Source organism: Onychostruthus taczanowskii, unplaced genomic scaffold, assembly GCF_017590055.1.
Source record: "Onychostruthus taczanowskii isolate IOZ18803 unplaced genomic scaffold, ASM1759005v1 scaffold6, whole genome shotgun sequence".
Classification (NCBI taxonomy): Eukaryota; Metazoa; Chordata; class Aves; order Passeriformes; family Passeridae; genus Onychostruthus; species Onychostruthus taczanowskii.
In genome coordinates, this window is record NW_024503679.1 from 143,152 (window position 1) to 169,817 (window position 26,666).

At 49.1% G+C, this 26,666-nt stretch overlaps 1 protein-coding gene across 2 annotated transcripts; it reads left to right on the forward strand.

Moving 5' to 3' along the window:
- Positions 1–1,270: 1,270 nt before the first annotated feature.
- EDC3 (enhancer of mRNA decapping 3) lies at positions 1,271–26,508 on the forward strand. 2 transcript variants are annotated; one of them, XM_041418328.1, is made up of 8 exons: positions 1,271–1,341; positions 5,186–5,188; positions 5,228–5,409; positions 8,594–8,907; positions 12,863–13,198; positions 20,673–20,826; positions 22,130–22,347; positions 23,413–26,508. In XM_041418328.1, exons 3-8 carry the CDS (start codon positions 5,246–5,248, stop codon positions 23,745–23,747), a joined length of 1,521 nt encoding a protein of 506 aa, XP_041274262.1. In that variant the 5' UTR covers positions 1,271–1,341; positions 5,186–5,188; positions 5,228–5,245; the 3' UTR covers positions 23,748–26,508. The 2 variants fall into 2 exon arrangements, with proteins under 2 accessions (XP_041274262.1, XP_041274261.1); XM_041418327.1 differs by lacking the exon at positions 5,186–5,188 and having other exon boundaries at positions 1,280–1,341.
- Positions 26,509–26,666: the final 158 nt, after the last annotated feature.

Below are 26,666 nucleotides of genomic sequence, written 5' to 3' on the forward strand. Positions count from 1 at the left end.
AAATCTGAGTTGGTGTGTTGGATTGGGGTTTTTCCTGTGGGAAATGAGTGGGCTGTACTCCAGTGGCATTGGGGGAAGTTTTTAATCCCAAAGGGGGCTGATCCTGGTCTTTCTCCTGTGTAAAGGCAGAAAGGTGCTGCCAAGCTCTGGATCAGTTCAGGGCTTCACTAAAAATCGGGAGGAGCTTTCTATCCCTGAAAACCTGGAATCACTAGGTCAAACCCAGCCTTTCAGGGAGCCATCCCTGGGGGGTGTTTCATCCCCGTCTCAGAGCACCATTGAATCTGAAGATTTGGGCAAGTTCCCTTAAAAAACAAACAAAAAAAGGCAGTGAACGTGAATTTCCCGTGGAACTGAGAAGGGGCTCTGTGGGAAGCTGGGGTCTGTTCATCCCTGCAGGGATCAGCCCCCAGAGCTCCCAGCCCCAGCGGAGCGCGGCGTTGTTGGTGATTTGGGCGTGGTGGCGTGGAACGGCGCTGCGGAGGAGAGGAGCCTTGAGAGGGGACCGGGGGGATGGAAAGGTGACAGAGGTGTGACAGAGATGGAAGGGATGGAGGGATGGAGGGATGGAGATGATGGACAGGATGGAGGGATGGTGTGATGGAGGGATGGAGCTGATAGAGGAAGGGAATGGAAGGGATGGAAATGTGACAGAGGTGATAGAGGCGTGATGGATGTGGGATGGATGGACATGGAAGGGATGGTATGATGGAGATGATGGAGGGATGGAGATGATGAAGGGGATGGAAGGAATGGAAGGGATGAAAAGGTGATAGAGTTGTGATGGATATGGGAGGGATGGAGATGGAAGGATGGAGATGATGGACAGGGTGGAGATGATGGAGGGATGGACACGAGGGAGGGATGGAGATGATGGAAGGATGGTGTGATGGATATGATGGAGGGATGCAGGGATGGAGGGACAGGTGTGTGACACAGGTGTGTGACACAGGTGTGTGACAGGTGTGTGACACGGGTGTGACAGGTGTGTGACACAGATGTGTGACCCAGGTGTGTGACAGGTGTGTGACACAGGTGTGTGACCCAGGTGTGTGACACAGGTGTGACACAGGTGTATGACACAGGTGTGTGACAGGTGTGTGACAGGTGTGACACAGATGTGTGACCCAGGTGTGACCCAGGTGTGTGACAGGTGTGTGACAGCTGCCGGAGGGCTCCTGGCGCGGGCACTGCGCATGCGCACAGCGCGGCTCCCACGCCGTCTCTATGGCCCCGCCGGCGGCCGGAGCGCCGCGCGGGGGGCGGGGCCGGAAGTGGCGTCACGCCGAGCGTCTCTGAGGCGGAGGGGCCGCGGTGAGGCGGGAGCGGCGGCGGCGGCGGGTGAGGGGCATGGCGGCACGGCCCGGCGGGGGCGGGCTGGGTGCCACGGTGCCTTCCCGGGGGGCTGGGGCTCTGCTGGACTGCCGTGAGGCGCTGTGGCGGCGCCAGGCCCTGCCCGGCCCGAGCGGGCCGTGGTGGGGAGGTGGGGCCGGGGGAGGCACGGGGCGGGAGGCCTGTGGGGCGGCTGTGGCTTACAAAGGGTTAAACTGTGTTTGAGTCCCGTGCTTGCTCGAGGTTGCTGTGTTTACATTTGGGGGGCCATGTTTGCCTGTGGGGGGCCCCTGTTTCTATATGAGGCTCCCTGTGTTTATCTCTGTGGGAGGCTGTGTTTGCTTCTGGGGGGGTCTTGTGTTTTGGGGGGCCCTGTGTTTATCCGTGGGGGTTCCCTGTGTTCTTCCATGGGGTATCCTTGTGCTTATTTTTGGGGGTTCCCTGTGTTCATCCAAAGAAGGCTCCCTGTGTTTATCCATGGGGGTGTTCCCTGTGTTTATTTTTGGGGGGTTCCCTGTGTTTATCCATGGGGTTCCCCTCTGTTTATCCGTGACGGGTTCCCTGTGTTTACCCATGGGATAACCCTGTGTTTATTTTGGGGGGTTCCCTGTGTTTATTTTTGGGGGTTCCCTGTGTTCATCCAAAGAAGGTTCCCTGTATTTATCCATGGGGTGTTCCCTGTGTTTATCCATGGGATATCCCTGTGTTTATTTTTTGGGATGTTCCCTGTGTTTAGTTTTGGGGGGTTTCCCGCATTCATCCATTGGGGGGGGTGGTCTGTGTTTATTTTTGGGGGTTCCCCATGTTTAGCCATGGCAGGGGTCTGTGTTTATTTTTGGGGGGTTCCCTGTGTTTTTCCATGGGGTTCCCCTCTCTTTATCCATGAAGGGCTCCATGTGTTTACCCATGGGGTATCCCTGTGTTTATTTTTGGGGGGTTCCCTGTGTTTTTCCATGGGGGGGGGGGTCTGCTCTGTTTATCCATGGGGTATCCCTGTATTTATTTTGGGAGGTTCCCTGTGTTTATTTTTGGGGCTTCCCCGTGTTTATCCATGGTGGGGGGGGTTCTCTGTTTATCCATGGGATTCCCCATGTTTATCCATGAGGGTTCCCTGAGTTCATACATGGGAGGTGTCTGTGTTTATTTTTGGGGGGTCCCCTGTGTTTATCTGTGGGGAGTTCCCTGTGTTTACCCATGGGATAACCCTGTGTTTATTTTTGGGGGGTCCCCTGTGTTTATCCGTGGGGAGTTCCCTCTGTTTATCCATGAAGGGTTCCCTGTGTTTGTTTTTGGGGGTTCCCTGTGTTTATTTTTGGGGGTTCCCCGTGTTTATCCATGGGGGATCCCCTTTTTCACCTTGGGGGTTCTCCTTTTTACCTTGTGGGGCCCCTGTGTTTACCTGTGGGGCTGTGGTTGGTCCACTTATTTAAAATATTTACAATATTTGGGATCCCTGTGTTTTCCTGTGGGGTTCCCTATATTTTCCTGCAGGGACACAGCCACCCCCCTAATCCAACCCAGGATAGTTTCATTTCTATTTGCACTCAAACACAGATTTATTGTTGGGTGGTTTTCTGCTAAAAGGAGGCTCTTGTTGTTCAGAAGGATCCCTGTAAGGTGATGATGTGTGCTGAGCTCCTTCCCATGTTTCCTGAGGGAGATTAAAAAGAAAACAGGGAAGGGAATGAAGCTTTAGCTTTGCTGTGGATCCCCGGGGATGTGTTATCTGTGTTTTTTCTGTCAGCCATCTCCTTGGAATGCAGGCATTCTCATCGTGGGTTAACATCAACACACAGCCACAGGAAGCAGAGGAGCCTGCTCCTGAGGAATTTATGGCTCTGTGACCAAATTTAATGTTTTCTTCCCTTTGAAGCATCCCCTGTTTTCAGCCTGTGAAACTTGGGGGAAGATGAGATTTATTTTTTTTAAATCACCCAGGTTTTTTCTTTCCCCTTGCATCTTTTTCTGTGAGGCTCAGCTTGCAGAGACTCCAGCTGCCTCTTCCAGAAATGTGATTTTTACATGGAAGTTGATCTCCCTGGGCTGTCTCCTGTGTTCCTTTGTGCTGCTCACAGTAAATATCAAACATTCTCCCTCTTTGATTGCAGCATGAAAGGCAAATCTATGCATTTAGGAGCTTGTCATGTCTCCTGTTCTCTGTGATGCTCGTGAGCCTGTCACTGGGAAATCTGGGATCAAAGGAGCTCTTTAGCTGCTTCCAGCAGTGTTGGAAACATCTGTCCAAACAAATTGGAGTTTTTCCTCCCTGCTTCTGACAGAATTTGAGTGCTGGGAAGCAGAACAACTATTTTTTAATTCATTTATCTAATTGTGGCAGTGATGCTGATGCTGCCTTTGCTGCTTTTCTCCTGCATTCCAGTTTTTGGGATTTTCCCCCCCTTTTGTGTTGCTCTGTTGGTTAGGGTTCCCCTCCTGCCCTGTATCTCTGTTCCCTGAAAGAGTTTGCTTTTCATTTGCACGTGCAGAGATCAATCCTGAATATTCACAGGAGCTGTTCTGCCCCAGTGTCCATCTGCCAAAACCAGGGAAGTGAAGAGAAATTCCCAGCTTGGAATCACAGGGAGTGTTGCCTTTATCCCAGCCTGGAAATGAAATCAGGGAAGTGAAGAGAAATTCCCAGTTTGGAATCACAGGGAGTGTTGCCTTTATCCCAGCCTGGAAATGAAACTTGAGATGATTTTAGTTAGGAGGTGATATAAAAGCAGATCTTTATTTGAAGGCCTTCAGGGGCTTTTGTGAGTGTCTTTTATATCACCTCCTTACTGAAGTTATCTGGAATTTCATTTCCAGCTTGGGAACAGGCAATATCCACCAAAAAAAAGGAGAATATCCACAGGCAGGACGAAACACTTAACATTTATTTTGGATTTTGAATTCAGCCAGTCAAACAGAGATCTGCAGATCCTTATTTGAAGGCCTTCAGGGGCTTTTGTGAACATCTTCTATCACCTCCTTACTAAAATTATCTGGAGTTTCATTTCCAGACTGGGAAAAGGCAACAGGAGAATATCCACAGGCAGGATGGAACACTGAATATTCCTTTTGGATTTTGAATTCAGCCAGTCAAACAGAGATCTGCAGATCTTTCTTTGAAGGTCTCCAGGGGCTTTTGTGGACACCTTCTTATAGAGCAGACCTTTATTTGTACCCTTCAGGGGCTTTTGTGATCATCTTTCTTATATCACCTCCTTACTAAAATTATCTCAAGTTTCATTTCCAGCTTGGGAAGAAGCAACAGGGGAATATCCACAGGCAGGACAAAACACTAAATATTTCTTCTGGGTTTTGAATTCAGCCAGTCAAACAAAGATCTGTGGATCTTTATTTGAAGCCCTTGATGGGCTTTTGTGAACATCTTACATTACCTCCTTACTAAAATTACCTGGAGTTTTGTTTCAGGGTTGGAAAGAGAATATCCACAAGGCAGGACAAAACACTAAATATTTCTTTTGGATTTTGAATTCAGCTGGTCAAGCAAAGATCTGCAGATCTTTATTTGTAGGCCTTCAGGGGCTTTTGTGAACACTTTATATTACCTCCTTACTAAAACTGAATCTCGAGTTTCATTTCTAGCTTGTGAAAAAGGCAAAAGGAAAATATCCACGAGGCAGGACGAAACACTGAATATTTCTTTTGGATCTTGAATTCAGCTGGTCAGACAAAAATCTACCAAACAACGGGGAAGGCAAAGCCCCAAAATCTATATTTATGTTCTATTGTAAATTATTTTGTATTATCCTGGGATTTACCCTCTGCCTGGGATGGCTGGGATGTCGTTTCCTCCCCACCAAGGAGAGAGGAGCCAGCAGAGCCCGGCAGGGCTCCGGGGCAGCGGGTGCTGATTCAGGCTGTGCCTTTGTGCATCTCTTTGCAGCAGCTCTGTGCCAGAACCATGGCCACGGACTGGCTGGGCAGCATCGTGTCCATTAACTGTGGGGAGAGCCTGGGGGTGTACCAGGGCAGGGTGTCTGCTGTGGATCAGGTCAGCCAGACCATCTCCCTCACACGGCCCTTCCACAACGGCGTCAAATGCCTCGTGCCGGAGGTCACCTTCAGGTGAGTGCCTGCCTTGCCCCACTCGGGGGTCTGGGTTTGGAAAGTCTGCTGAGGAAGCAGGAGCCTCTCCTGGAATGGGAAAGGTAAACCCTCTCCCTCTGAATTGTTATGATTTTGGAAATTAAGGGGCTCTCAGGCATAGGTATGGGAGTAGGAATAACTGGTCTTTATTAGGGAAAAAAGAAATGCAGTAATACAAAACAGCACTGGCAGAGTCAGAGCAGGAGCTGACCCCTGTGGGTCAGGGTGGTGGCACAGTCCCATCCCATGGTTGAGTTCGAGGGTCTCAGGACGAGGAAGAGATGAGAATCTTGACTCCATGTTTCAGAAGGCTGATTTATTATTATATTACGATATCATATTTAAATGCTATACTAAAACTGTACTAAAAAGAATATAGGGAAAGGATCCTTCAGAAGGTTAGAAAGGAAAGGAATGAATAACAAAAGCTTGTGACTGCTCACAGCCTCAACACAGGTGGCTGCCATTGGTCACCAAGCAAAAACAGTTTCACATACTGGGTAAACAATTCTATAAATCATATTCCAAAGCAACAAAACATTGAGAAGCTGAAGCTTCCCAGCTTCTCAGGAGAAAAGATCCCAGCAAAAGGATTTTTCATAAAATATGTCTGTGGCCCCATTCCATATTGGCTGAGCCCTCCTGCAGTGCCAGCTGTCTCCCCTGGGCAGAGCATCTCCCAGTGGGATGATGGAATTTTATCAGCCATGCAGTGATGCTCACTGGCCATGAACAGAAGATAATTAATAATTAATTGCCCATTAACAGAAGAGAACTACTCCACAGGTAGGAATAGAATACACAGCCCCATTTCCAACCTGAGACAGACTATACTTTTTATTTTATTTTAGGGATGGGGTAACTGAGAGGAGTTTTAAAAACTTTTATTTTTAGCTTTATGAGAAGGATGAGATAACACAGATATCATAATTTATGCTGTTACAATTAGAAGTCAAACTATTTCTTAATTGTTGCCGTAGTTTTGCAAGAGAGACATTTAGGGAAGTGATGCAAAGCATTCACCAGCACAAAAAATGAACATTTTTCTTTATACCCTGTGGAGGTTTGAGGCTGCTTTAGCCTTCTCCTGATCCTGTCTCCCAGCAGGGAGTGACTGCAGGGGATTGGCCACACTGAGCCCAGCACACTCCTCAGAGCTGGGAAATCCCAAATTGTGACATCTCACATTTATTAATCTCAGGTTCATTAATTTTTTGTTCTACTATGTTCTAGGTGTTTTAAAGCAAATCATTTAAAATTACTCATTGTAAGTTTTACTATAGTACATTTTATAATATATATTACTATAGTATAATATTTTTATATATAAATATATTTGTATATTTGTAATGTAATATAAATGTTTTACACTATATATGTTTGACTATATTATACTAAAATATTTTTACCATATTTTTTATAATTCTGTTTTTCTAAAATACTTAATTTTATTTGTAGAACTAGTAATTTAAAGTTACTCTTCATAAGTCTTACTATATTTTTTATAATTCTATCTTTTTAAAATATTTTATTTCTTAATTTAAAATTACTCTTCGTAAGTCTTACTATATTTTTTATAATTCTGTTTTTCGAAAATATTTAATTTTATTTATAAAACTAGTAATTTAAAATTACTCTTCGTAATACTCTTTGTAAGTCTTACTATGTATTTTTTATAATTCTATTTTTTCTGCAATATTTAATTTTATTTCTAAAACTAATTTAAAATTACTCTTCGTAAGTCTTACTATATTTTTTATAATTCTATTTTTTCTGCAATATTTAATTTTATTTCTAAAACTAATTTAAAATTACTCTTCGTAAGTCTTACTATAATACATTTTTAATAATTCTGTTTTTCTAAAATACTTAGTTTTATAAATAAAATTATCTTTTAAAGTTTTTTTTTAACTCTATATCTCTCTTAACACTATCTTATTCTAGAGTATTTCTAAATCAACATTTCTTACCCCAAAATTTATATATAAATACATACTATATAAACCTTCAATCAAACCTTACAAACTCCCTACAAATCCATTTCTCCTGTTGCACTGGGCTAGGAGGTTATTTGGGGGTCAGACCATGTGTGTGGACAAATACATATTTATATTTTATTGTAAATTATTTTTAATGTCTTTATTTCTAAAAATTAGGGTATAATATATAAAAATAGATATATATTTAATATATGTTTAATATTTTCTATTTTAATATATTATATATGATAAATATATATTTTTTCATTTATAATTTTTATTAATACATATTTTATGTCTTTATCTTGCTAGGATTTTGATTTCTGTTGTGTTGTAGCAGAGGGGCTGAGGTGCTTTTTCCCAGCTTTGCCCTCAGCACTTGTGTCCCATCCATTCTGCTAGCCCTGTGCTGAAAGCCACGAGTGGGAATCACTCCTGGGTGCCTTCTCCTGTTCCCTGAAGTGTTGTGCTTAAGGCTCTCAGTCACTCCTTTTTCAGTAGCACTGACTCCACAAAGTCAGCACCCTTGGATGTTGAAGAGAGGCACTGGTGGCAGGCAGGGGATGGCTGGAAGTCTCTGCTTTCACATCCCCCTTGGACAAATGCTGAGTTGAAGCTGAAGAGCCTAATTCCTGACTTCTGCCTCGCAGTCAGTGCGAATGGAGGGCTTTAGAATCACTCCTTTGTTGTCTTTTGGCTGGTGCCCAGTGCTAGATTAGTTTTCTTTATCCTTTTTTCTTTGGAAATGGGAAGTATCCTCCTTGTCTGAGCATGAACAGCTCTGATCTGAGGGTAGCTTTCTGCAGAAGTGGATTAAAAGTAATAGTAGCCTCAGGGCTTGGAGCAATTAATTAGCTGGGAACTGTTAAATTAATGCAGATTTCTGCAAAGCTCTGGGCCAGTTGCTTCCATTTTTTGCTTGACTGATTCCTGTTTCAGCTGCAGAACCTTTCAAACAAAATCCAGGTGCAGTGCAGGCATACTGAAGTGGTTATTTTGAAGATTTGCCATTTCAGCTGAACATTTTGATGTCTGCGTATGTTTGAGCATTAAAATCCTTTTATTCCCCGTTTTAATTGATGGTGACATCAGAACAATCCCATTGGACACCGATGTTTTTCCTCAGGAGGGTTTTTCCTGCCAGGGTGTGTGCTAAATCCCTGCTGTTCTCGTGCTGTTTTTAGGGCAGGTGACATCACCGAGCTGAAGATCCTGGAGATCCCGGGGCCGGGGGACAGCAGGCAATGCGGGGACTCGCAGCACATGGACACGGCCGTGCCAGGGGTGGGCTGCCAGGTGGGGCCCAGCCACAACGGCACTGGCAAGGTGCTGAAGAAACCCATGTCCAGCAGTGCCCCACAGAACATCCCCAGGAGGACAGACATGAAGAGCCAGGACATTGTCATCTCCCCACAGCAGCAGTGCTCCAAGAGCTACATGGATCGACACATGGAAACGCTGAGCCAGTCCAAAGGCTTCCGGCGGAGGCACAACTCCTGTGAGTGTGGGGCTGCCCTGCTCCAGCATCTTCCCTTTGCCACCAGGCTTTGCTGGGAGCTTCCCCTGGCCCACCTGGGGGTTATTTTGAAATAAAGTATATTTCTGAGCCCACCTGAAAGGTGGTTGTAGTCAGGTGAGGGTTGCCTACTCAGTGCTGTAGTCTAGTTGAGGTGGTGTTAGGGCATGGCTTGGACTCAATGATCTTAAAGGTCTCTTCCATCTTAGTGATTCTGTCTGTGTAGAAAATGTCTAATGCCAGTTCCAAAGATTTCCTCATTTTGCCATCTTTCCTGTTTGAAGATTGCCCAGCTTCCAGCCTTTTCCTCTGAAAGGAGCTGCTACAAACTGCAATATGGTCCTCAAGTGGGAGGAAAACACCGTGGGTTGTAGCAGCTCAGTGTTGTGTTTGCAGGAATCCTCCAGGAAAAGTGAAAGAAACATGCAGTGAGACTTTCCCCCACTGTTTTGTCTTTCATGATTTTAAGACTTCCTGAGGCAGCAGTGAGAGTTCAGGATTAATGGCTTTTTTTTTCCTGCTTAATTTAACCTCTTGCTTTTAAAATCTCCCCAAGCTTTTCTATTTAAGGCTTCTATACCCATAACCTATTACAACATCACCTTGTACATAATTACAAATGGGTTTTGGCTGTGTCGTTAAAAACATGAATTAATGAGGGTGATGTAAAATCAGAGCATCCCAAAGTCACGCATCCCTTGTTTTTATTTCTCTTGATAAAATCTTCAAAACTGGCTCTGTTCACTTTTTTCCTCAAAGCCCCCTGAGCTGTCTTCCTTTCCTGACCCTCATAATCTATTTCCTGAGATTTCAGTGTACATCCAGCATATTTCCATGACTAATTGTTGAAGCCTTGGTATGCATCCAGAGTAATTCCATGATTTCATTTTCTTGCAAAAGAAACAAACCAAGCTGGGCCAGGCCAGTGAAACAGCTGTAAGGCTGTGGTTTTGGGGAGAAATTCTTAGACCTCTGGAAGTCTTTCTCCCTTACCAGCAACTGGGATATTTTTACCCCTTCCAGGATGTGTGGTAGATTTGGGGTGAGCAGAGTTAGGACTTGTCAACTTCAGCCCACAAACAGCTCGGGTTTACATGAGCACAACAGGTGACTTTTACAGGCTTTGAGGCAGGTTGAGCGAGGTCCTAGGTGTTGGCTTGGGTTCATTTTGGAATACAGGAGGTAGAGAAGGGATGTCTTACCTGTAAAATGTGTATTTGGAGAGTAGGGTGAGTGATGTGCGAGTTTTAGGAGGGGGTTGGAATTGGGCCTGGCTTTGTGCAGGAGTGCAGGACTGAGATGTCATCCAGAGCTTGGGTCCTACAGCTGAAAGTTGACCTCTTGTTGGCCTCTAGCGTGCCAAGTGAGGGCCAGAATTCCCCTTTGGAGCCGTGGTGTGACAGGAATCAATAAACACCAAACACCAGCGCAGGTTTCCCAACAATGGCTCTGCTGCCGTGCTGGCACCGGGCTCGTGGTGCCAGGGCTGCCAGCAAAGCCTCCCACAGGGATCTCTCAGGAAGGCAGCCAGCTCGCTGGAGACTTTGTTTGCTTGTGTGCTGTACGTGAAAGGGTTGTTATTCCTCAGAAACAAAAAAAAAAAAAAAGCCCGGGAAGGATTGTTTGTCTTGTGAGGGAGGTGCTTTTGTGTGTGCCAGCTTGGAGTGGAGCTCCCCTCATGCAGGGCAGAGCACTGGAAGCTGTGATCCAGAAGCAGCTGGAATAGGAGATCTGCCTTTCTGCAGCCTGGCTTTGCTTTCCTCCCCTTGCCCTTTTTTTGCCTCTTTTCTTTTCCCTGAGCAGAACCAGCTGTCATTTTTTCCTGTCTAGAAGGCGATGCTTGAAGAGGAACAGCTCCTAACTTTTCTCCCAGCTCCTTGGAGGCCTGTGCCACATTCTGTGTGCCTTGTTAGGGGGCTGTGGGGCAGCCAGGGCAGAGCTGGGTGGGTCAGCAGCATTGCAGAGCTCAGGATGGGTCAGGGAGCTGCTCACCACATTTTGCTGAGGTGGGCTCCTGCCTTCCATTCTTTGTGGCTGCAGGGAGCTTTGCAGCCATTGTTCTCCAGCTTTTCTGGTGCAGCTTCCTTCCATCAGCATTCTGTGCCCACATCAGCTGCTCCTGTCCCACTGGACAGTCACTCTGAGTCCTGGGGCAGCTGAGGGGAGTGTGGAGCTGTTTGCAGAGGAGTGTGGCAGTGCAGGCTCCAGCTTGTCCACCTGAACCCTGAGAGTCCCTTGGCTCCTGCCTGAGCTGCAGTTCCTGAACGTTGGCAGAACTGGGGCCTGTTCTGTTTGCATTCCTCATTTTCCTCCCTTTGGAGCAGCAGCTGTGGCTCTGATTCCAGCAGTGGCAGTTTAGTTCCAAACCAAATCCTGTCCAGCTTTGTGTCACCTTTGGTTTGGGAGCCCTTTGTCTGGGACAGAGTGGAAGTTGGTACCAAAAGCTTTCAAAACCATGCACATAAATGAGTGGTTGCAGTGTGCCTACTGAAATTCTCCTTCCTGGCAAGCCTTGCCCTTTCCTCTCTCCTAAATCCTGTTTTATCACCACAGTGCTGGAATTTTGCTGTCTGTTCTTCCAAGAGAAAAGGTGCATTATCATTTGAGAAGGATGTCTGGGATTTTTTTCTTAATGGGAAATGGTTATTCTGCAAGACCTGGCAGACTTAGGATCTTGCTGTGGTGACTGGGAAAGCTTTCACTTTAGTTATTAACCAGTTCTGGAGAAAAAGCAAGCCCCACACTGTCTGAAATAAATTCTTGCCGGGGCAATGCATCTCTGACTGGAAATAAACCAGGTACACATCCTCAGGAAATCACATTTCAGCATGACTGGAGTTGGACATGCTGAAACTGGACTGGTAAGGGGACAGGAAGGGTGCTGCTGGAGTTGGTGCCTGCTGCAAATCTTGTGGGATGTTTGAAAATCTCCTTGGATGGCATGAAATTCTTTGTTTGTGTGTTATCAAACCGATTCTCTCAAACTCATTTGTATAAATCTGTCACAAAGGGGATTATCTTAAACAACAGGAAATGTTAGTAGAGCAAGAGCTCTGGCTTGATAACTGACTCCATCTGTTGGACACTGTAGGTGATTGTTATCACTGCAGGAATTGGCCTGAAATATTTTCTAGCATTTGAAGATGTAACACTGGCAAGGACAAACAGAATAATGTTATCTGGACCTGAAGGACAAAGGAAGAAATGGGCAAGTAAAGGATATGTTGAGCTCATAATTGTGTATTTGCATCATTTCTTCATCTCCAGCCCTAAGGAGGAGACTGTCATCAGTCTCACTCCAGAGAATTTGGGATTTCCCAATGACTTGTGGTTGGAAAGAGGTGTATTCCAAAACACCAGGTAATGGGTGAGGAGGAGAGTGAAACAGGAATGGGGCAATGGACTGTGTGTCATATCACAGAAATTACATCAAGGTTGAGGAAAAAGAGATCTTTTCTATTCAGGGTTTGTAGTTCTCCCTTAAAAATCATTAACAGGGAAGGAAACACCTACAGTGGTTTCTGAAATTTAGGGGAATTCCAGAGAAGGGCTTGGGTCACACACCTGCCTGAACATGGGAAAACTCCTAGGTCACAGCTGGTTACCTTACCACTGGTGTGGCACTGGGATTAAATAAAACCTGGAGAAACACCTCTTTTGCTGCTGTGGGCAAGCCTGTTTTTCTAACCTGGCTGGTGGAGGGAAGTCCCTGAAAGTCTCTTTGCTGATGCTCTGTTTTCTGTTGGTGTTCTATTTTCTGTCTGATGTTGTGTTTCCTGCTGGCTTAGCTGAGCCTAAGTAGTGCCAGCTCCGGGGCTGAGCTCCCTGGTGAGCACCCCTTGGGTGAGGGGACTGTAAGCAGGAGCTCCCCTCTGCCACAAGAAGTGCCTTTTTCCCTTTTAGGACACACTCCCACCTTGCTTTTCTTTTGCCTTAGGGTCATCCAGCAGCCGCCACCCGAACCAGGTGACCCCGAAGAAGAGCGGCCTGAAGAATGGGCAGATGAAGAGCAAGGATGATGAATGCTTTGGGGATGACATTGATGAAATCCCAGACACTGATTTCGATTTTGAGGGCAACCTGGCCCTTTTTGACAAGGCAGCCGTGTTCGAAGAGATCGAGACTTACGAGAGGAGGAGCGGCACCCGCTCCCGAGGGACCCCCAACGAGAAACCCGCCCGCTACCGGCACGACGAGAACATCCTGGAGTCGGAGCCCATCGTCTACAGGAGGATTGTGGTGCCCCAGAACCCCAACAAGGAGTTCTGCACGGGTATGTTCCTCATAAGGACCCAAACTGCTGCTTTTGGGGGCACACACCGTGCGTTTTTGCTGTGAGGGGTCAGCTTGATGTGGTCCAAGCAAGGCTGGATTTGTGTGTCCACACACAGCCTTTCTTTGCAGTGTTTCTGAGAGAAATACTCAGAGAGGGCAGCAAAGTAAGTGTTGCTCCTGCAGGGAGCAAAGCTGATGGTTGGGAGCTGAGTAAGAGGTGTTTGAATCCTTGCTTTGATTTCAGTAGCCTGGGGAACCCTCTGGAGATGGACAGAGGGATGGGCTCAGGATTTGTGCTTTCGTGGTTTCAGGAGATTTCCTATGCTTCTGGCACTTCTTGGGTTGTAGTTCTCCATTTCTGTGGGGATTTAAATATAGTTCATGTAAAAAGGACTTATGGCACATTTAGTCCAAATTCCAGGTAACTTTAGTCTCCTTGGGATATCTTGCCTTTGATTTTAAGCACTTGGAAGATGTGGGAGTGAAGGAAATTTGGCATTTTAGGAGTGTTTCTTTTCCACATCAGAAAGAAATCAGATGTCAGCTCTTCTTGCAGGGACTCAAACCAACTGATATTCTGGTAGCCTGAGCAGAAGTGTGAGCAGCTCCTTGGGCTGTCATTCGTCCTCTGCCTGGGGATTCCATCTGGGGTGTGAAACGCTTCAGGGGAGGAAGCTGATGGATTTGTAATGATCTGCTGCTTTCCAGTTTTGAAAAGTCTCTTTTTTTAATGGTTCTGGTGTATAACAATGTCCTAGTTCTCCAGTTCTGTCATTCCTTTTCCTAGTGTCCCATCCTGCTCTTGGGTGAGAGGAAAACACCGTGGGTTGTAGCAGCTCAGTGTTGTGTTTGAAGGGATCCTGGAGGAAAAGTGAAAGAAACATGCAGTGAGACTTTCCCCCACTGCTTTGTCTTTCATGATTTTAAGACTTCCTGAAGCAGCAGTGAGAGTTCAGGATTAATGGCTTTTTTTCCTGCTTAATTTAACCTCTTGCTTTTTAAATCTCCCCAAGCTTTCAACATCTCTCTGTGGAAGAAGCCACACTGATTACCTCTGTGCTGTGTGATCAAGCACCTCTCCATTTGCTGTGTGGTTTCTTGTCTATCTTGTGGAGTTTTTCAAATTTCATACTTGTCAATCCATCTTCCAGCTGGCTTGTTTGAGAGGAGACAGGGCCTCTGTGGATGTCTAGTCTGAAACAAAAGCTAAGCCACTGTTGGCAGCCAGTCTGAGCAGGATGGCTGATAGGGGATTCTAGCAGCAGAATTCCTGGGAGGAAAACCACCATGCACTGAGCAGCAGTGAGTAAATTCAGGGATGGAAACCCAATCCTGTTTGCTGCACTCCCAATCCCTTTGTTTGGCAGCTGGAAGGAGGATGCTGAGCTGTAGGCAGCCTGCCTCTCAGTGGCTCAAAGAGCAGCTGGTGTGATTAAATGAGTGCCAGGAGCCCCAAAAGCCTTTTTGGTTTTGGATGTGTCTGTGGCAGGATTCTCCCTGCAGAGTTTTTTCTGGTTTCCTAAGGGAAGCTCTCCTTGCAAAAAGCACTTCCTAGTTATGACAAAGCACTTCTTTCTCTTGTTTTTTTTTTCCACCCTGGGCCAGTCTGAGAGATGATTGTGTTAATAGAGACAGTGAGACAGTGATTCTGACTGAGACAGTGATTCTCTGTCTGCTGCAACAGCACAAAACTGATGCTGGAGATTGGCAGGGAGTTCATATCCAGCTCTTGGCTCTGGGGGATCCCTGTCTCTGGATCCCTGCCTGCTTTTTGATGCCATGGAGGATGGTACAGAGGTAAAACCAAACTGCTGATGTCAGTTTTGAGTTTTCCAAAAGGCTCACCTGCAGGACTTCCAGCCTGGGATTTTATTGCTGACTGAAAGAACTTGGTGTGTGTGGGATAAACACTTCATTCCACTGGGATGCTTTTCTGAGAGCTGGTTTTGTGTGGAGCTAGGCTGTCAAGTAAAACACTTCTAAAACAACCCTGTGTTTTACAAGTGAGCAGGGAATGAAGAAGGTGGGAATCTGTTCCAAGCCAAAGTGAAAACCTGGAGCTGATAGAACTTACCAGGTGATTGTAACTGAGCTAAGTCCATCTCTGGGACTCCACGTGTGAATCCCTCCTAAATACATCATTAGTCTTCACTGGTGGTTTGGGCTGGCTGCTGTTGATCTGTCTCTTTATTTACTGGGAAATGCAACTCTTTGGCAAAAACTGCCTCCCTGGAAAGGCTGTCCCTTGCATAAGGTGTGAGCTGCCTTTTTCTGCTTGCAGAGAATTTAAAAGTGTGTTGTCTCTGTTTCTCCTGTTGGCACTAAAACTCCTGTGTTTGAACATCTCTGTGTTTTGGGAGCAGGTCCTCAGCAGAGCCAACATTGTGCAGGAGTGTTGGAGCTCAGAGGAGTTTGCAGGAGGGTCTGTTCTTCAAACAAGCCTTTCCTTCACAATGAGGAGGTGCAGGAGCAGGCAGAGCTTTGTGCCAGGATCAGAGGCTGGCTGTGCCCTGAGGGTGATGCCCACAGTGTGGCTTTTCCTTTGGAAAGGATTTTTCTTTTCCCTGTCCTTGACTGACTTTTCTCCTCTTTTAGCTCTTCCGTGGCTGGATGTGAATATTGAATGTGTGAAGTATTCTGGGCTGCTTTGAGGAGAGAGAAAACTTTCACTCTCCTCAGTTTTGCTTCAGCAGCAAACAGTGGGCCTGGGGCAGAGTCCCTTTGTCCCTCTGGCAGTTTTTTTGCTCAGCTGGAGGGAATTGTGCACTAATGCTGGGAGAGGCTCACACTGGAAGGTCAGCCAGAACTCTGGTGGGATTTGCTGTAATTAAAAACAACGATGATTAACAAAAGCAGCCCTTAAAGTTATGTTGTTTGAGGGGCAGTAAATGTGTTTGGCTGAGTCTGCAGGCAGGTGGCTCCAGCTTTATCACCAGCAGAAGGCAGCAGGGAATGTGTCCTGTGCCTGGTGTGGACAAGAGCTCCAGACTGTCACACTGTGAGGCTCTGGACCTGGAGTTGGGACCTGGCATTACTCATTGCCAAAGGAAAGAACTGATGATGTCAGGACAGCTTGCAGGAGGGGCTGAGTCCAGTTCTGCCTGAGCCATTGCCTGGATTTATTTTAGCAGAGAGCTGGAACTAGAGAGCTGCTGAAATGGCCAAGGGAAAATATGGGATCCAGCCTCTGAGTTCCTCTAGTGTCAACCTTTTTCCCTGCCACTGCAAGCTTGGGAAGCATTTGGACATCCCAGCAGCATTACAGGGCTAGTCTGGGGAAAAACTCCTAATTCTTTAACTCCTGCAGAGTTAACTCAGCTCTTCTGATGCCTTGGGATGTTTTTATCAACCCAGTGTCACTCTGCATGTCACAAAACCATTCAGTCTATATTTGCCTTGTGTTTTGTTTGTTTTTTTTTTTCCCAGGCAGCTGTAAAATACATTTATTTAATATTAAAAGGCCTGGGCTAATTTATTTTATTGCCTTCATTAGCAAACAATAAAGGTGCCCTGTCCAACCCAAACATAATTAAAGTTGGCAGAGCTTCAGTTTTGTGGCAGTGGTGTTATTGTTAGTGGCTTTACCCTGCCAGAGTTTATTTAACTCCCTGGGCTTGCTTTTGATGAGCCAGTCTGACTGGTTGGACCTTGCGTGAGGGCAGAGAAGGGAAGTTCTCCTGGCATTTCAGCTGCTCCTGAAAGGCAGCAATTAGGGCAGGCTGGCGTGCTAAATGCCTCTCCATCAGTGCCTCACATTAACCCCCTGGTGCCAGCCAGCCCATGGCAAAGGCAGTTTTCTGAAGCTGCTGGCTGAGGGAAGGATGTGCAGAGGACACGAGATCCGTGCTGAGCTGGGTGCACACGGGGTGGAGATTGTCTGGTTTGTCCTTCTACTTCAGGGACTTGGTGCAGCATTTGAGCAGGGGATTCGTGGGTGCTTCTGATGGAGCAACAGTAGAGTTTGGGATCTCCCTCTTGTGGGGTCAGCAATGGCGCTGGGAGAGACCCCAACCTCGGGTCACTCATTGCAAACCTTCCCTGGGGCTTGAAAAAAGCCAGCAGTGGCAGAGCTGTGGCTGACAGTGTGGCACAGGGACAGGTGGGTGACCCACGGGGCAGGCGGTGACCCATGGGACAGGTGGGTCACCCATGGGGCAGGCGGTGACCCACGGGACAGGTGGGTCACCCATGGGGCAGGCGGTGACCCACGGGACAGGTGGGTCACCCATGGGGCAGGTGGTGACCCACAACTGACAGTGTGGCACGGGGACAGGTGGGTGACCCACAGGGACAGGTGGGTCACCCATGGGACAGGTGGGTGACCCACAGGACAGGTGGTGACTGCTGTGGGCACAGGGCAGGTGGGTGACCCAAGGGGCAGGTGGTGACCCACAGGACAGGTGGGTGACTGCTGCAGGCATGGGGCAGCTGGGTGACCCACGGGGACAGGTGGGTCACCCATGGGGCAGGCGGTGACCCACAGGACAGGTGGGTCACCCAGGGGGCAGGTGGTGACACATGGGACAGGTGGTGACCACTGTGGGCACAGGGCAGGGCGTGGCACAGGGCAGGTGGGTGACCGTGACCGCTGCGGGCACAGACCGGGGTTGTTCTGCAGGGCTCAGCGTGGCACAGGGCAGGTGGGTGACCGTGCGCTGCGGGCACAGACCGGGGTTGTTCTGCAGGGCTCAGGCTCTTATCAGCACTCAGGCACGGCTGATAAGAGCCTGCTGGCCTGGCCTGGCAGCCAGGGTGACCCCGTGGGCAGTGGTGGCACACGTGGAGCCCTCTCTGTGTGCAAGGCCTGGCTGCTGAGGCCAGGGATGAGCTCCAGGGGGGCTCAGCAGTGTCCCCTCTGCTGCTTTTGCTGTCCCCCTGCAGGGACATCTCTGGGCTCACCTCTGGTGGAAAACACAGGGTTGGTTTTTTTGTTGTTTTGTGGGGCTTTTTTTGCTCTTGGGTTTTTGTTTGTTTGTTTTGGGGGGCTTTTTTTTGGGGGGTTGGGTTTTTTGGTTGGGTTTTTTTTTTGTTTCTTAGGGGTTTTTTGGGGTTCTTTGGTGGTTTTTGTTTTGTTGGGTTTTTTTTTTTTTTTTTTGGGGGGTTTTTTTTTGGGGGGTTGGGTTTTTTGGTTGGGTTTTTTTTTTTGTTTCTTAGGGTTTTTTTGGGGTTCTTTGGTGGTTTTTGTTTTGTTGGGGTTTTTTTTGTTTTTGGGGAGTTTTTTGTGTTTATTTTTGTTTGATTGGTTGGTTTGTTTTTGGTTTTTTTTTTTGGTTTTTGAGAGTTGTTTTGGGGTTTTTGGGGTTTCTTTTGGGGGGGCTTTGTTGTTTCTTTGTGGGTTTTTTGTGTGGTTTTGGTTTTTTTGTTTGGGTTTTTTTGTTATGGTTGGGTCTGGATTAAATGTGTAGAGATGGTATTTTGTGGTGTTTGGACTCAGATGTTTATTCATTTTTATCTATATTACAGCCTTACAAGCTGTGAGTTCTACAGCATTTCATTAACAAGTTAGAAAATGGTTCTGTATCTGTCTCTACAAGGTCTTTTAAGGAAAAACTAATTAAGAAATTACACTTAAATTATTGTTACTTTTAACTTAATAACTAATTACTTACGTCTAGTAATGTGGACTTTTCAATTATACAATACTACTTAAACTTGTGAAGGACTAGTCACTACCTTAAAACTTCTATCTTATCTATGTTACTATATTTTAAAACCTTAAATTGTAAGTTTTTTACTGTGTGATATTACACACTTCTATTTAAACTACACACTTATAATCTCAGTGTTATCAATTAATTTTGGAAGCTTTTTAGATGGCTTCAGCTCAAACGTAGTATTCTCTTGAGGGTCTGTGTCTTTCAATGCAGAAAATCCAAAATTCTCAGCATGAAGGGTTCCAACACCCCAGGATGTGCAAAAGCTCCCATTTCTGCTGGAGCTTGACTGGGTGTCTTGGTTTGAAAAGCCAGGTGTCTGCTGAGGAAGGCAGGAGCCTCCACTGGAGAGGAAAATGTAAACCCCCTCCCTCTGAATTGTTATAATTGTTAATGGCCCATGAACAGCAGAGATCTCCTGTAGGGAGGATTGGTTGTGGAGGAGATAAAGAACACTGCCCAATAAACAGAAGATAATAGAATACACTCTAACAGTTGATAATAGAATACACACCCCAGGCACATCTCACAACCCATGACACTGGGGCACCCTGGGGGAATACAGCAGCACAAATAATTCCTCACAGCCCAAATCCACACTGTTCTTGTCCTGTGGCCCTTGGCTGTGAGAGCTGGTTCTTGTGTTTGCTGTGTGCAGGGGAGCCCAGCCACGAGGGACGGCTGCGTTTGCTCCTGGGTGGGTGCATGAGGGCTGCCCGTGCCCCTTGGAGCATTTCCACCAGCCCTGTCACATTCCCACAGCTCTTTCCCAGCAGCACAGGCAGTTCCAGCCCTGCTGGGCCACCAGGAGCACTCAGTGGGCCACTGTCACCCCCAGTGCAGAGACAGAGGGAGCAGGGGGAGTGTAATGGTGACCCAGGGCTGCTGAGCACTGGGCAAGGTGGGAGGAGAGATGCTGATGGAGAGACTGAGCTCACACTTTTTGAGCTGGTGTTTCCTCTAGCAGGCATTGATTTAATCCTCAGCCTTTTTGCTCCATGGTGCATCTCCTCTGCCTGTCTCAGAGTGGGAGCTGGCTGCTGCACTCAGCTGGCATTCCTGGGAAGAGCTGAGAGCTTCTCCTGCTCCAGCTCTGATGCCATCCCATAAGGGGATGGCACAGGTTGTCCAGAGAAGCTGTGTCTGTCCCTCCATCCCTGGAAGTGTCCCAGGCCAGGCTGGGACAGTTCTCAGCACTTCACAAAACCTCTCTTGTTGCTCTTCTCTGGATCCAAATGCTGGAGCATTTCCCAGCTCGCTAGCCCAGGCTCTCCAGAACACCTGGGAGGTGTTTTTCTGCAGAGTTTATCCTCTGAGCATTTCCCTGCTGTCCCTGTGTGCTGGGATCCAGCTATTGGGTCTGGAGAAGTCCTTCTGGCATCTACCAGCAAGTGTGGGATTGCTTGTTTTGCTGTGATCTTGGGATTTTGGTGCATTCAGGAAGCATAAAACATCCAGGCTTTTTTTGGTACTTCACAGCTGCTCTTCTGACTTTCACAGTGCCCAGGAGCACTTTATGGTGGGTTGAAGCACTGTTGGCCTGGATACCATTAAGAAAAACCTTAATATTCCATCTGTAAGTCCCAAAGGCTTTCTCAGCCCTTGTGTTACTAAAATTTCCCACAGAACTTTTGTGGAAGCGTTATTTTAAGCCAGCACTTGTGTTTAGCTGTCTCTGCCTCACTGAGGATAATTTGGATTCGTTTGGTGGCTTGGGAAGGAACGTGGGTGAACAGTTAATGAACTTTTTCACTGCCACTGATTTGAGGTGTCTGACTGTCCCCATTTGTGCCTCCCTCCCCTGTTTGTGCCCCCCAGACTCAGGGCTGGTGGTCCCCAGCGTGTCCTACGAGCTGCACAAGAAGCTGCTGGCGGTGGCCGAGAAGCACGGGCTGACCCTGGAGAGGAGGCTGGAGATGACAGGGGTGTGTGCCAGCCAGATGGCCCTGAGCCTCCTGGGGGGGCCCAACAGGTACAGCTGGGGCCTCTGGGGGGAGGGAAGGGGTGACAGGACCCTCTCAGCTCACTGCTGCCACTTTTGGCTCGTGGCTCACTGACAAAGCCCTGCTGAGGTTTTCCTTCCCCCTCACTGGGAGTTGTTTGGGGAGCTGAGCTTTGCACAGGTGCTGCCTGAGGTGGATGGAGCCACTGCAGAATGTGTGATGAGCTCCTTTCTGCACAGAAAGGAAGCTTCCCTTTGCTGATTTGGCACATTACAATTTCACTGTCAATAAAGGCAGCCTGTGAAAACAGCGCTGTGTGGATTTTAGTGAGGCTAACTCAGCTCTTCAGGCATCTGCAGCTCACCTGAGCACATCCTGCTCTTTGGGAGGGCTCTTTGCAGCAGCTTTGGAGTGCACTCAGTGCCTTCTGCTGACTCCTGAAGAGCTCTGTTCCCTGCCTCTGCTTCTGTGGCTGTTGCTGTGGGCAGGAACTGCACCTGTGTTTTTGTGCTGTTGATAGCTGCTCCAGATTATTTGCTCTCAAAAAGAAAAGTAACCCTTCAATCTCCATCTGCTTACTCAGGAGTGCTTTACCAGCACCTGGTCACTTGATGGAGAGCACTGAGTGATGGCACACAGGCAGCTAAAATTCCTGCTGCAAGCCCTGATGGCTTCCCCTGGTGCCTTCCAGGCCAATTGAACTTTATTTTGCCGTTAATGAAGCTTAGGGAGTAGAGATAATTTTTCTTCTTTTTTAATTGTGACTCCTCTGATGGGGAAACTCACCTCAAATTTTTAGCTTTCTTCTGCAATCTTCGGAACCTTGTGCTCTCAGCTGTGGGTGCAGGGAAGGGGAAGAGAAGGCTGGAACAACCTTCAAGTATCTGAAGGGTCCTATAAGGAAGTCAGAGAAGGTTCATCAGGAATTTAAAGAGGGGAAATTTAGGTTAAATATGTGGAAGGAATTCTTCACTGTGAGGGTGCTGAGGCCCTGGCAGAGCTGTGGCTGCTCCATCCCTGGGAGTGTCCATGGCCAGGTTGGACAGGGAGCAGCCTGGGATAGTGGAAGGTGTCCCTGCCCCCATGGATGATCTTTAGGGTCCCTTCCACCCAAACAAGTCTGAGCTTCTCTGAACCTGCAGGCGGAGCAGCATCAGCACCACAAAAGGATGTGGGCTGCTTTGGAGAGCAGTGGCAGATTTGCAGAACACCTGGCAATTTGCATCTTATTGGGTTTTTTAAAAGTTGTTGTTTTTTTTTTTCCTCATGCAGGAAGAAGATAAGAGACTTTGGGGTGTGCTCACAGTCCCTTTTTTTTTGCCTGTGTTTCAGACTGAACCCCAAGAACGTGCACCAGCGGCCCACGGTGGCGCTGCTCTGCGGCCCCCACGTCAAGGGGGCGCAGGGCATCAGCTGCGGGCGGCACCTCTCCAACCACGACGTGCACGTCATCCTCTTCCTCCCCAACTTCGTCAAGATGCTGGAGTCCATCACCAACGAGCTCAACCTCTTCAGCAAGACACAGGGCCAGCAGGTGTCCAGCGTCAAAGGTCAGTGGCCAAGCAGGGCTGGCTTCTGCTGGGGGAGCAGAGCTGGCTTCTCTAGGGCTGCCTTCTCCAGGGGGAGCTGGGTGGCTTCTCTAGGGCTGCCTTCTCCAGGGGGAGCTGGGTGGCTTCTCCTGGCAGAGCAGCACTGGCTTCTCCTGGGGGAGCTGGGCTGGCTTCTCTAGAGGTGGTTTCTGCAGGGGGAGCAGAGCTGGCTTCTGCAGGGAGAGTAGGGTGGCTCCTCCAGGGAGCAAAGCTGGCTTCTGCCCGCTGCCCTGGCACCATCTAGTGGCACTGCCAAGCCTGGGTGGCTGCCCAGAGGCTGCAGGGACAGCAGGCACTCAGAGCCTCGACACAGGAGCGCTTGTGCTGCCACAGATGTTTCCGGTGGGAAGAGGTCAGGAAGAGCTGCTGTATGGAGCTGTTCTGGTAGGATAAGGGGCTGCCTTGTTCAGCATGTTGGAGCTGGGAGGGAATGAGTGTCCAGCTGCTGCTGCAAAGCAGGAGCCAGCTCTGCTGAGCCACTTGCAGCAGCTGTCAGGATTCCCATCTCAGTATTCCCTAGAATAAACAGTTCCTGGGAGAGTGCTGGCTTCTGCTTGGCACCTCAACAGTTGTTTTCCAAGCTGCTTCATTTGAACTTCTGGGGAGAAACAAAGCTGGGAGTTAGGGCTGTGCTGTGCTGACAGAGCTACTTGTCTATGTGAAAATATTGTAAAAGGTTGGAACAGTTTGCCCAGAGCAGCTGTGGCTGCCCCTGGATCCCTGGAAGTGTCCCAGGCCAGGCTGGATGGGGCTTGGAGCACCCTGGGACAGTGGAAGGTCCCTCCCCATGGCAGGAGATGGGATGAGATGAACTCTAAGGTCCATTCCAACCCAAACCATTCTGTGGTTTTGCACAAAGGACTTTGTGTTCCATCAGGTGGGGGGAATGCAGTACAGGTGAGGGAATGCAGCAGGAGTGGGGAATGCAGCAGGAGTGGTGCAGTACAGGTGAGGGAATGCAGCAGGAGTGGTGCAGAGCAGGTGAGGGAATGCAGCAGTTCTCAGCCGTGTCTGTGTTTCTTGCAGACCTCCCAGACACCCCGGTTGACTTAGTGATCAACTGCCTGGATTGCCACGAGAATGCCTTCCTGAGAGACCAGCCTTGGTACAAAGCAGTGGTGGACTGGGCCAACCAGAACCGTGCCCCCGTGCTGAGCATAGACCCCCCCATCAGCGAGATGGAGCTGGGCATCGACGCCAAGTGGTCGCTGGCCCTGGGGCTGCCGCTGCCGCTGGGCGAGCGCGCCGGCCGCGTCTACCTCTGTGACATTGGCATTCCCCAGAAGGTCTTTCAGGAGGTGGGCATCAACTACCACTCGCCCTTTGGCTCCAAATTTGTCATCCCCCTGCACTCCACTTAGAGCCCGTGCAGCCCTGTGGCTCTGAAGGGAGAGAGGAGGAGCTCTGTGAAAGCCAAGCTGTGCGCTGGATCCCGGCTGGTCGACTCTGGTGACGCCTTAAAGAAAAGAAAAAAGGATGTGAAGTACTGGAGGGTTTGCCTTCTGGAAGAAACGCTGTGTATTTAAAAAGAAAAAATGGAATAATCATAAAATGAGATGAAAAAAAAACCCAACAAACAAAAAATGAGGAGGAGGAGGAGGAAGCGAATTGTTCCTGCAAAGCTGTTTTCATTCTCTCCTGCTGTGGGATGAAGGAGCGTGCAGGACCATGGTGTCTGTCCCCTGCTGCTGCCCAGCCCTGGCTGGCACATGGTACAAATAAGGCTGGTTTGGAGCTTTGAGATGTGTTTCGAGTCCTTCTGGTTGACTATTCCCAGCAAGGACATCCTGGTGGGAGCAGCATCCCTTGATTGTGTAGAAATCCCTTGTGTCGAGGGAAAATCTTGTTTGGTTCCCATGTTGGTTCTGACTGCGCCATCCCTGTTTTGTGTTCTGGAAGGCAGTTGTAGCTCCCTCTGCTTCCCAGCCCGTCCAGCCCCTCACAGAGAGGGTTCCCTGTTTGGAGAGCTTGTGTCAGGAGCCAGGGGCTCCCACATGCTCTGGGAGCACTGATGTCCTTCCTCAGCTAGGCCTTACTGCTTATGTACTGTTGGCTTTTCTTTGTTCGCTTCGTGGCCAAAGCCCAGCTCTGTGGGGTGGAGGCCTGGTATGGAAAAGAACTTTTCCAGCCTCCTCGTGGCATTTGGGATTGTTTTCTTTTGTTCTTTCTCTGCGCTGGCCTGGTGAGTGGCTGCTCCAGGGCTGGGGGAGTGAGCAGGGCAGGGCAGGTTGCTCTGGGGTTGTTGGGTGCTGTGTGATGCAGGTGATGTTCGGGGTAAGCTCCCCTGTCCTTCCAGCATCCCTGCTACATTTGGTATTGTTTGGGAAGTAGCTCATGGATCTGTTCGTTCCCGTTGGAATCACAGCCTGTGTATGGGGTGGGCTTGCCCTGGGGAGGGCTTTGGTTCCTGTCTGCTGGCAGGAGAGGGCGTGGTGGGAGCTGCTGTGCTCCTGGAGGGCTGTGGAATTCCCTGGGGGGATTTCCATCAGAAATCTGCCCTGCTGTCCTGTGCCTGGCCACAAATGTTGAATTATCCTTTCCTGTGTTCCTTTTGCTGGCCTGGGTGCAGTGCCCGGAGCAGGCACCAGCAGAGGAGCCACAGCTTGCTGGTTTGGCATCAGCTCGGGCACCCACCCTGCTGGCTCCGTGTGCCCCCAGAGCCGAGCCAGGGAGCTCGACAGCATGGGCAGTGCTGGGAGCTCTGCTGCTCCTCTCACACGTCACCCATCCCCAGGGCTCCTGCAGGCTCCTCCGCCTCGCCCAGCCCTGCTCTGGCACCGGGGAGAGCTCTGGGTGCTGCCTCTGTTCCCAGCAGCTGGATCCCTTGGGGGGCTGAAGCACAGGGACCAGTCCAGGGTGGGACCAGCCCCACAGACCCGCTTGTGCCCCACGCTGGGGCTTTAGTCAGGCACTCATCTTTCCTTCCCTCTGTTAGAACCGAGGCCAGGGCTGCCAGAGGAGGAGGGAAGAGCCTTCCCTGCTCGGAGGAAGCGATTACTGGGGCTAGCCTGGGAGTGTGGAGGGTCCAGGAGGCTGCTGAGCCCCGGGCTCACCCCGAGGTCTGGCCCCTGCACGTTGCCATATCTACCTCAGCAGGGCCGGGGGCTGTGCCCTGGCTGGCTGCAGCCCTGCTTCCCCTCAGCTGCTCTGGGGGCTGTGCCCTCCGTCCTGGGCACGGGGCCACGTGTGCCCCACGGTTCAGCCCCAGCTGCGCTGGCACCGACCAGGCTGTGCTTCTGACTGGGACAGCACTGGTTACTCACAACACAAACACAAGGTTTCCCTCTGCCTTTTTTGGTTTTTTGGCTGTTTCCTTGGATCTTCACCCGGGAGCAGCAGCAGGTTAAAAGGTTGTTGCTGTAGTCAGTGTTAGCTTTAGTCCTCTTCCTTTCACTCTCTTTGCTCGAGACACTCAGTAGGAGACTTGCTGTTTCAATTTCTGCTTTCTGCAGGTTTTCCCTGCCCTTTCTGGGTTTGGCTGTTGAACTGTAGCTTGTACACACGGACCAGGAGCAGGGCAGGGACAGTCCAGGGTGTAGCTGCCCTGCCTGGAAGGCACTGGGGCAGGTGATGGTGTTTTTGCAGGGATGGAGTTCTGGGAAGCACCAAGACCCCGGTTGTTGCCAGCCTTGAAATGCTTCCCCACGTTGAACTATAAAAATAAAGTGAACGGTGTTGCACAACAGGGGGGTTCAGCCCCTGGTGTAGGGAACAGGATTCCCAAATCTGTGCGGGGCTCAGGGCACAGCAGGCAGCGTGGGGCTGTGCTCACTGCCTGCAGCATTTGGGTGTTTGGCTGTACTTCCCCTCACTGCAGCTGTTTCTTGGCTTCACACACCTGGAATGTGAGGTACCAGCTCTTCTGGAGCACTCGGAGACCCCCCGTGATGCCAGAGTTAATTCCAAGAGCAGAGCACTGTGGTAGCTGTGTTTGGGATAATTCCTACCCCACCTGCCCCAGCAGCACAGCAGCTGCCCCCGGGTGCTGCTCTGGTGACAGGTGACGATCGCTGCGCCGTGCCACTGCTTGGTGACCCCATTTGTGACCTGGTGTTTGTAACGACCAATTCCTGCCGCTGCGGGGGACCACGCCCTGAAATAAAGTGCAACTCTTCATGTGTGCTATTGTGTGCAGATGTTTATTTGTCTGCTCTCCTTCTAGAACCTTCTGCTGCCAGGCCAGACACCGGGCCACTCCCCCTCACTGATTCCAGGTGATTTTTTCACCATCTCCCTCTTCCTTTGCACAAGAGGCAAAGCTGGGCCAATGCAACCCTACA